The following is a 10,482-nucleotide window of genomic DNA, read 5'->3' on the forward strand; positions in this document are numbered from 1 at the left end:
TGGTTAAATGTTTCAACTGACCCTGTTGTTGGTATCGATCAAAAGGGAGAAATATTTTGGAGTCGAATTCATAGCTACTATGTAGAATTTTGCTCTGACATGACAAGGGGGGTAGTTGCATGTAAGAAACGATGGTATAAGATCAACAAGGCTGTTGCACAATTTGCTGGTTGCTACGATCAAACTAGTCGAAACATAAGGAGTGGTTCGAACGCTGATGATATAAAGGAGTTGGCTTATAAACTTTATTCCACAAATTATGGTCAAAAGTTCACTTTTGAGAGGCATTGGAACATGCTTCGGTTGGAGCAAAAATGGAGAAGCCAACTACCTACACAAAGTGGCGGCTCAAAGAGAACCAAAGTTAGTGCAACTGGAGCATACTCATCCTCATCAAACCCAGAAACACTGTCGGCTGACGAACCCGGTGTGGACTCTCCCGTTCGCCCACAAGGATCAAAGAAGAGCAAGCGAAGAGGTAAGGAAAAAGCACAGATGTCTGAAGATTTTAGCGAAAGAAAATCATCGGTTGTCAAAAAATTATCTCTCATGGAAGATATTAAGAATGTTAGAGAAAAGGAACTAATGGAAAGGGAAAAAGAAAGAGAAGAGGAGAAGGAACATAGAGCAAAGATGATGGCAATCAAAGAGAAGGAGATACAAATTCAAGCGGCAATGAAAGAACAGGAATTACAAACTCAGAGGTATATTAAAGAAATGGAGATAAAAGCAAAAGAAAGGGAAATGGATATGCAAATACTTAATGCTGACACGTCTACAATGAGTGAGAAACGACGAGCTCTTCATGAGATTGCATGTGAGAAAATAATCGCCAAGTGGTTTACTTAATGGTTCCTTGTATTCGTAGAGTTATGTAGTATGTTCTTATTTATTTATTGCGTATTACTGGTATGTGATGTAGTTTGTTTTATTTATTTCTGATGTAAGTTTTTAAATTAGTCAATATTATTGTGTCGTTATTGTTCATGAAAGTGACCGTTGATTGCAACCATAGTACTTAAGGTTGTAGCATCTTCAGACCTTTGGATATGACATGCATTCTTTGGAGTTTCTGGTTCAAATAATGATATCAACGTGTTAGATCGTTCTCCAGTGTTTGATGATATTCTAAATGACCGTGCTCTGGAGGTTAATTATACTATTAATGGTAATAATTATACAATGGGATACTATTTAGCAGATGGTATTTATCCTGAATGGGCCACATTTGTCAAATCAATCTCAAAGCCACAAGGGGAGAAACGCAAGTTATTTGCACAATACCAAGAAGGGCAAAGAAAAGATGTGGAACGAGCATTCGGAGTGTTGCAAGCACGCTTTGCAATTATATGTGGTCTAGCGCGCTTTTGGAAAAAGAAGAAACTTGCAAACATAATACGAGCTTGTATTATATTGCATAATATGATTGTTGAGGATGAAAGAGACACTTATGCAGGAAATTTTTCTCAAGGCTTAGAATATGAAGTTGTCAAAAACGGCTTATCACAACCTCAGCTGAGAGAGGAAGATTTTGCACTATACCATCAATTTCTCCAAAGAAATGCCCAACTTCGAAATAGGCAGCAGCATAGACAATTGAAAGAGGACTTGATTGAACACATATGGCAATTTCATAATGCTTGTCGTCAACTGTAGAATTTAATTATGTTTTTTTGTATTAAGTAATTTTACAAATTTGTGTAACTATGTATTGTGTATTATTGTTATATATGAATTTATTTAATATTAATATCTTTTAATAGTGAATTATTTTTAAATTTAAATATTTAAATTATATTATTAAAAAAATTAATTACATTAATTTCAAGTATTTTAATTAATTAATTAATTAGGTGTGACCACAACAGGGACTAAAGTTAGTTCCTCCTAATGGAGAAGAGAGAGATGCTATGAGTTCCTATTTACTGTTTATGACGCAAAAGCTGATGTGGAGTTACTTTTTATGACAGGTGGGCCATAAACAGGAACTGGGATGAGTTCCCTACTGAAGATGGTCTTAGGCCAATTACACTGTGCCCTTGCTGGTTGCTGCCGTACATGTGGGATCCACATGTATCTTTGAGAATCACTACACTTCTCATTTTCCTTGAGATTTTAGAATTTAGACTATATATTTTTTTTGTTGGAGAAAAAGTTTAGATGAACCAAGGTTTTTTAGTTTAAGTTTCCATTAATTTTTTTAAAAAATATGTCTTTTAAATAATAGAAATACAGAAATTTATTAAATCAAACAAAGAAATTTTTTATAACCAACTCTAAAATTTTTAGAAGGAAATACATAAATTTTTGGAGAAAAATACCAATAGAATATAAAAATAAAAAAGGGAAAAAATTCAGTAAGAGTGGGAATAAAATAAGAAAAAAATGTAGCAACAATAAGAAAAAAAGAAAGAAGAGAAGAGAAATAAGAAAAAAGAGAATGAAGAGGAAAGAAGAAACAAAAACAAATTAGAAAAGAAAAAGATGAAAAAAATGTTGATTTTTTAATTTTTTTAAAATATTTAATTAAAAGCTTGGTTAAATAATAACTTATTCACTTAACACTCTTCTTTAATGTGATTTTAAAAATTAAAAGATTTTCCAAGTCACTTACATGTGATTGTGTTTTGTTTTGTTTTGTTTTGTTTTGTTTTTTTTTTTTGTGATTGGCTTTACTTGGAGATGGAAGTTTCTAAAAAAAATTATTTGTGACTTTCATTCTCCCGACATCTCCTAAGAAATGCAAAGAACATTTAGCTTTTTTTTTTCCCCTTTATTATTGTTGTCTCATTTTCACTACATACTAACAATTATATGAATTTTGTCAAACGTATAAACTTGTAGCATCTTAAGTCATGGATGGTGATCAAGGTAATCGTTTAAATCTTTGATCTGAAATTCTGAATAGAGAATCCATGACCCACAGTGCACTGAGCCACCAACTTTGAAATAAAATAAAAGTGGGAGATGATGACACCCATTTTTGCTTTCCATAAAGAAATTATGTTTGGGACACTATTTAATTAAATCAACATAAATGTGCATGAATTAAAATTTGCAAATGGCAAATTGTCATTAGTTCAAATCAAAGCCTGAGGAATATAATACTAATCTTAATGATTTTATGTAAGAAAAAAGCAAAAAGTTGCACCGAGTTATTTAAGATTAAGAGTTATATCATTTGTACTTATTTTAACTCATAAGAAACTAATACATCTATTTAGTATTAAATAAATTGTAAAATTAAATACACAACATTTCTTTCGCAAAAGTCAATACTTCATGTCTTTAGCAATTGTGGAACATTCTTATTTCTTACTTTAAACCATGAATATAGATGAGCAGATCTTGTTCACATAACACCTAAGACTAAGAAATCCCTAGCTTAGTAGTGCCTTATCTTTGGTCAACTATTTTTGTCCATGATAAATTTGACACTAGTTATTTTACTAAAACTAACATATATTTTTAAACTCTTACAAAATATTTATAAAAATTAAATTAAATTTTCTATAAAATTAAAATTTAATTTTTATTAACTATATCAACCATCTTTAGTTAATTTTGCATATCCTCAGCACCAAAAAAGGTTGGACCCACATCAATGTCATGTGAATCAACGTTTATTATTTTTTTTTTATGCTGCATGATAATGTGTACACAAAAGGATGAGTCAAGATATGTGTTTTTCAATAATATAAGAGAAAAGAAATTGGTGCTTTCGATTTCTTATTTAGTATAAATTAAATATTTTAATTTAATTTTTTTTAAACAAATCGAACCGATTTAATTAATATCAATTTTTAAAAAAATAACTCTATATCAAACAAAAACACTCAAACTTCCACCAATAAGCCAACAACATTTAACTTGCGTATTTAATCAAATATAAAAAGGAAAAAATTTAGCCGTGAATCAACAATGTGGGCCCTATCTCCTTCATTACCACCAATGACACTCATCATTCACACAACATCACACATGGATGCCACCGCAACTGAATCACAATGCATTTGTTTGTGTGTCTCATGCACATAAATACTTATTGCTCTTCAATCTTCATGCACTCAAAATACCAAAACAAAGAGACTGTTTTTTTTCTTTTGTTTTGTCTATGGAGAAAAGCAAGTCATACCCTGAATACTCTGAATTTGGATTCAGAGAGAGATCAAATTCCTACAACTTCAATGGGCCATGTCAAAAGGGAAGTGGATTTTATGCAGCAAGTGATGCAGAGATCAAGAGGAAGAAGAGAATCAAGTCATATAATGTTTATGCTGTGGAGAGGAAGCTTAAAACAAGTGTGAGGAACAGCTTCAAGTGGATCAAGAACAAGTTTGGTGAGTGGTAATAATAATGAAATAATGTGTGAGTTATTAGTTTTTTTTTTTAAGGGTATGAATATGATGTTGAAGAAAACAAAATAGCTTTAACTTGTAAAAAACAAAATGATGAAATGAAATGAAATGAGAGTTTTCTTGTTTGATTATTTTTGTTTAATTTGTCTTCAGAAGTGCAATGATTATCAGAGAAGATAATTTTATCGAGAAACTAAAATCAAGAGGTGAGACATTTAAAGAGCAGATATATATCATTTTGCAAATTATCAAACTCTCGAGTCTATGAATTTAGGTCTCAAATTGAATCTACGAGTTAAGTTTTATTATTCAAGTTTGCATGTCTAATAATATGTTTATATTTTTGTAATCAATTCTAACTTTAGCTTTCAACCTTTTTTATCTATCTTATTATAGACTTATTGTAACTAACACCAACTTTTATATCTTTTATTTTAATTTCTTTTATTCTCTATTTCAGTTTCTAGTGATCCTTTTTATTCTCCTGGATATGCAATGGAAAAAAAAATCTTTGATTCATTAAACATCTTTTTTAGGTGAAAACTCAGGTGAAGTCGACTTTACGTGAAGTTGATATCTGAGATGATTTGACTAATTTGACTAAATTTTCATCCAACAACTCTCGGATATCAACTTCACGTGAAGTCAAATTCACCTGAGTTTCTACCTATTTTTTAACTATATAGCTATCGAGTAAATTTTATGCAAATATTTAATTAAAAAATAATTTTTTGTTGGATTAAGTGCTTACATGTCTCTTGTTACTTGAACCTATTGACCATTATTAGCCTATTGTATTAATTGTACATTTAAATTTGTATAACCCTACTATCATTCACCATAACAGCAACAATAAAGGTTAGTGAAAGCTATAACTGGATCAGATTATGGAAATTGGTGTCAGATATAAAACCAAAACCATAATACAAAAATTAAACTAATTGCTATAAATGAATATGAACACTGAAATGTATAACTCAACATTGTTACATCAAGGATACAAGAAACCACATGCAGAATCTTTTATATATTTAAGAGAATTATTATGTCATTCCAAATCCAATATCCCAAAATTCGAGAGTAGGATCTTTACTTGATCAACAAAGTTTGATCCTGTTGCATACTCTGTTAGCAACCCTACAGCAAAACCAAACATTGCCCATCTGTACAAAACAAGTAAAATTCCGCATTAAAAGTCAAAATGTTTGGAGAAGGATATTGATATAAAAGGTAGTTTGATGCACAAGCATTTCGCATTAAAGCAGGATCCGGAGAAGAGATCCGGAGAAGAGTCGCATCCGAAGAGTGTAATGTAGGCAGTCTAACCTGATAATTATATCGGTTGTGGATCTCATGGCTTGAACCCGAAAGATATTGATATAGAAACAGGAAAAATATATTTATCTTAAGACAGAATTTATAATCTTATGTTCACTGAAGAATGAGACAAACAAAACTTATTTTTATTTTATTTTATCTCACTTTCAATAATATCGGTATCTCTGTTATTTCTAAGGTTTAATCAAGAGGATTTCATGAAACTAAATTAGTATTTCCTCAATTCATACAATTCAATTATGGCAAGACAATTGTAAAAAGATTCTAAGCTAAAACCCCTGGAATAATGCAATTAATATAAAGCAGAAACATAGATTAACTCCAGTTTTATTTGTGTCAAAAAGTAAAAGACTTTACCTTCCATTGTTGATCTCATTCTTGCCAATGAAGCCAAAAGCAGGACCCTGGTCTGCATCATCAAGCTTCTTCTGTTTGAAATATTCCTGCAACTCCTTAGCCTTTTGCCTCTGAAACTCTAATGTAACAACATTGTTATCATCAACAACGACATAAGAAGAAGCCGGTTTATTTGGGGAAGGAGGTGATGGCTTCAAGGGCTGCGGAGGAGAACCACCACCAGAAGGTTCTTCTCTCACAGGTGGAGCCACTGGTCTTCTTAGAGGACCTTCAGCCTGAGAATTCCTTATGGTAAAAACATTATAGTAAGGCTTATACCTCAAAGAATGTGATGAAGTTGTTGGAGAACTGCAACATGGAGAGGAGGAACATGTGGAGATTTTGATGCTTGGAATTGTGGTTGTCACAGACATAATATTTCTTTCTTTCTTTTTCTTTTATTTTTTTTTCTTTTTCTTGATGCTACCAACTATGAAGAGAATTTTATATTTTGTTTTCTCTTAGTTTCTTGTATTGAGTTTTGTTTGGACATTGTGGTGTGGTGTGATCAAAATCAGGAAACAAGGTAGGTGTGTGGATAAGGTATGGCCAAGTTTCAAATTGAAAGTGGTTCCAGTTAAGTGAAGTTGTGTAAGTGTCTTAACCACTTGAAACTGACCAACAATGTCTTTTATGCTTACTTCACCATCAACCATTGGATTTTGGCTGCTTTATATCAACTAGAATAAAAGGGATAATCCTCAATCTTATTATTTTTTTAAATTTTTGGTTGGGAGAACTCTGGGTACGGATATTATTTTTGGACCACAATTTCAAACTTAGTATGTTCGGATCAAGGACTAACCTAGCATTAAATATATAGATTTAATGAATATCCAAAAAAAAAATATCAGATTGAATTTTGTTAATCCATATAAAAATATGATTATAAAAACAGCACAAAAATAATTAATCAAAAGGAAATGAATTCACACAACAAAGATTATTATATAATAAATTGATGGAAAGCAGAGGAACAAAATTGAAGGCTGCAAGGCAATCACAGGCACAAAAGGTAAGGTCGCTAAGGTGAGAGATGGTGGTGTGAATGAGAATGACCAAAAAATCTTTGCTCCTTTGACCTCAGATTGAGTGATGCAAAGTGTTAGGAATGAATGACTTGATGCTTCATTCACGGGATCCCAATTTACATGATAGCACAGGAACAAGTTCTTTCATTCCCATCATCATATTCATCAATTGATCCATCCACTTCACTGCAGGTGAATAAAACAAGGGACAGATACACATACAAGGAAAGAAGATTAGAAACTTCCATTGCACCAGCTCATACAACACTTGACAAAAAGAATTTATGATGGCTATGATAATTTGTAGTGAGATACTCAATAGCAATTTGTAAATATCAATTGGGAAGATGTAACTTCGTTAAAAACTCCAAAGCTTCAGGAGTTTCTAATGGAAAAGTCTAATACACATCATAAAAAACCTTCTAATTCTTATTATTGAACATGGATATCGAGAACCAACCAAGAATACATTAGCAAGAAACAGAAATGGTTGATAAAGAAAATAAAAGATTCAAATACCTGGGCTCAAATTCCCGTATTTCGACAAGCTCACTGCCACAAACATCTGTCCACTGGACTTTCCTTCCCTCTGTTTGATCAGGAGCATCACTCCCCTTTCCACCTAATGCCTCATGTTCATTAGCAGTCTCAAGAGGATCTGGTTTATGATTCTGTGGCCTTCGTAAGCTACTTTTAAGTGCAACCTTTCTATTGTCATTATCTACATTAGCAGAAGGATCTGTGCCATCGTCAGGAACCAGTGGCCCTGGTGACACATTATGTTGTTGGGCAGGGCCAACTTTAAGATGAGATGGAGTGTCAAGTCCTGCGGAAGCGCGACCAAAGCAAACAAAGGAAGCGCAACCGCGGGAAAGGCGGTTCTTTTTGGAAGCCAGCTGGAGCTCAGGTTCAGATTCTTGGTCTACCAACTGATACTGGTTCCACGGCAAAACTGTCCTAGATTTATCATCACTCCTCTGGCCCAAGAGGAGAAGGCTCAGGCCCTTACTATACCCCGAAGCTGAAGAAGAGAAGAATCCTCCTCCTTCTACTGCCAATAACATCAGTTCTTCTCATCAGCGCACTAGGACAATTTCTATATATGGCTCCCTACTCTCTGAAGAACCAAAATCACAATTCACAACCTTCCACACAAACAAGTGATTAAATGTCAGCATGATCATGACTTCCGATGCAGTCAAAAATTTTAATCTACTTATACTCTATAGCAAGTTATAATAATATTTTCCATTCCACATATCAATTTCAATTTTTAAAAGAGAATATGCCTTGTTGAACAAATTCAATGTTGGCATGACAACAAAGATGCATAACAGTGAAGACATAGCTTTGGAACAACTTAAGACAAAGACAAACACAGTATTAAAACCACTTTAAGACTTCCCCATGTTTCTTGATGCTCCAATAATGTTTTGAAACTGTTGAGCATAAGCTCAAATTAAATAGCTACAGCCACAAAGGAGTTAAGCATTTTGTCTTTGCCAAAATCATCAAAGCCCTTCAAAACCATTATCTAAAACAAATTCAGGCAAAATCTTAACTCAATCAATAATTCTAATCACTACAACTTCCACTGAATTATAAATCCAATAACATACACTAGAGAGGGGGAGGAGAATAAAATAAAAATACTTGTTTTTGGAATCTCTAACAATTCCTATTGATTCTCACAAAAGAGATGGCAAATAAAGAAGATCTCTGTTTCAAGGCAATTTTAGCATCCTAACATGCAACTTTTCTCTCTATACACATACAACACGAATTTCACTAAAAATAAATAAATTCGAAGCTAGATTAGCTAAAATTGAAAACGAAATCCGAAAAGAAAAATCAAAAGTTAAATGTAAATGCAGAGAGAAAAACAAAATCAGAAACACAGACACGAAGCACAAATCATAGAACTCAGATAACATCTCAAAGCAAATAATGATTTCGGTTACTTCGTCAAATTCCACACTCAAAGAGGCACCAACTAACAAGTGAGATTTCACAGTGCCGGTTTCCTTCAAATTTTCTCGAGAAACAAACGGAAAAATAAAATAAAATTTGAAAATGGAGGAAGAAGAAAACTGACAGTACCAAAAGGTGAAAGCAGTGTTGTCGGCGAATCAGAAACGACGGAGATAACTCGCAAGTGATGCTACTGAAGAATGAAGAAAAGAGGAATAATATTAAATAAATAAATAAATAATGCTAAAAAGAAAAAGAAAAAAAAGAAAATGATAATTTAATTTATTTTATTTTAGTAAGGTCCGTATTATTTAAAAAGAGGATCGATATAAAGATAGTGACACAAGGGCGCATAATAGTGATGGGACCGCATAAATAATTAAATTATTAATACATTTTTTTAACGCACTCTGAGGAAAACAATAAAATATTAGGCATAAACTAAAATAGTAACAAATTCATTTGTATTTTCTCAGACTCAATTTTTTTTCTTATTAATATTTTCTCGTTATTAATTTTATTATAAAATTCTTACTCTTTTGGTGAATTTATAAAATGTTTACTTAGAAGAAATAACTAAAATTAATTATGAAAATTTTGAAATGACATATATCAAATAAGAATATGAAGAAGAGAATAGTTTGAGATATTTACACATCGTACTTAATAATGTCAAATAAAATTCCAAAGAATCACTCAAAATTTTTTCTTAAAATATAAAGAATGTTTGAAATAAAATACCAATTTAATTTTGAATAATATTAAGTAATTAATTTTTTTCAACTAATATTAGTTCATTTTTTAAAATTATTTTTTTATTTTAAATTTTAAATTTTAAATCATAATCTTTTAATTTTAAATTTTAAATTATAAACCTAAACAGTTAAAATAAGTTTTTTTTTTATATTTTTTATATAATTTTAAGGGAACCAGACAAATATGTAGGCAGCGGTCTGTCACGGCCTTGGACACACTCCAACGCTACCGTGCCGGCACTCGGACTTACTCAACCTCTTGAACTAAGACCAAGTCAGCCTAACCCTCAATACTTAGCAAGAGAGCTAAGAACACAAGAGAACACAAGAGAAAGGAAACTTTGGTGGAAGAATACTTTATTGCTCAAGTGTGGTTACAAATGATTCACACCACCAAACTCTAACTCTCACCCCTATTTATAGCCATCCACCTCCTCAATGAATGGTTAGGATTAAATCTAATCAACGGTCCAGATTAATCATCCAGAACCTTCTTTACAAATATCTATCCTACCACAACTCTCTAAATGTTTCTAGATTATTCCATACCACTATTTATATTTCTATATACATCTATACTCTTCTAGAATACTCTATGACCTTCTAGAGTCTTCTAGAACCTTCTAGAGTATT

General features: G+C 32.0%; 3 protein-coding genes across 3 annotated transcripts; 1 reads left to right on the forward strand and 2 right to left on the reverse strand.

Moving 5' to 3' along the window:
• Nucleotides 1-3,999: 3,999 nt before the first annotated feature.
• On the forward strand, nt 4,000-4,619 carry LOC107491486 (uncharacterized). Its single transcript, XM_052262440.1, has 2 exons — nt 4,000-4,340; nt 4,512-4,619. The coding sequence occupies exons 1-2, from the start codon at nt 4,115-4,117 to the stop codon at nt 4,520-4,522; spliced, it is 237 nt and encodes a 78-aa protein (XP_052118400.1). The 5' UTR covers nt 4,000-4,114; the 3' UTR covers nt 4,523-4,619.
• Nucleotides 4,620-5,279: 660 nt separating this feature from the next.
• Nucleotides 5,280-6,938, reverse strand: LOC107491603 (light-harvesting complex-like protein OHP2, chloroplastic). The gene is made up of 2 exons (XM_016112482.3): nt 6,054-6,938; nt 5,280-5,521 (listed from the first exon to the last, which is right to left on the reverse strand). The coding sequence occupies exons 1-2, from the start codon at nt 6,464-6,466 to the stop codon at nt 5,407-5,409; spliced, it is 528 nt and encodes a 175-aa protein (XP_015967968.1). The 5' UTR covers nt 6,467-6,938; the 3' UTR covers nt 5,280-5,406.
• Nucleotides 6,939-6,947: 9 nt separating this feature from the next.
• On the reverse strand, nt 6,948-9,271 carry LOC107491602 (uncharacterized). The gene is made up of 3 exons (XM_016112481.3): nt 9,224-9,271; nt 7,643-8,268; nt 6,948-7,309 (listed from the first exon to the last, which is right to left on the reverse strand). The coding sequence occupies exons 2-3, from the start codon at nt 8,185-8,187 to the stop codon at nt 7,240-7,242; spliced, it is 615 nt and encodes a 204-aa protein (XP_015967967.1). The 5' UTR covers nt 8,188-8,268; nt 9,224-9,271; the 3' UTR covers nt 6,948-7,239.
• Between the last annotated feature and the right edge of the window lie 1,211 nt (nt 9,272-10,482).

Source organism: Arachis duranensis, chromosome 5, assembly GCF_000817695.3.
Source record: "Arachis duranensis cultivar V14167 chromosome 5, aradu.V14167.gnm2.J7QH, whole genome shotgun sequence".
Lineage (NCBI taxonomy): Eukaryota > Viridiplantae > Streptophyta > Magnoliopsida > Fabales > Fabaceae > Arachis > Arachis duranensis.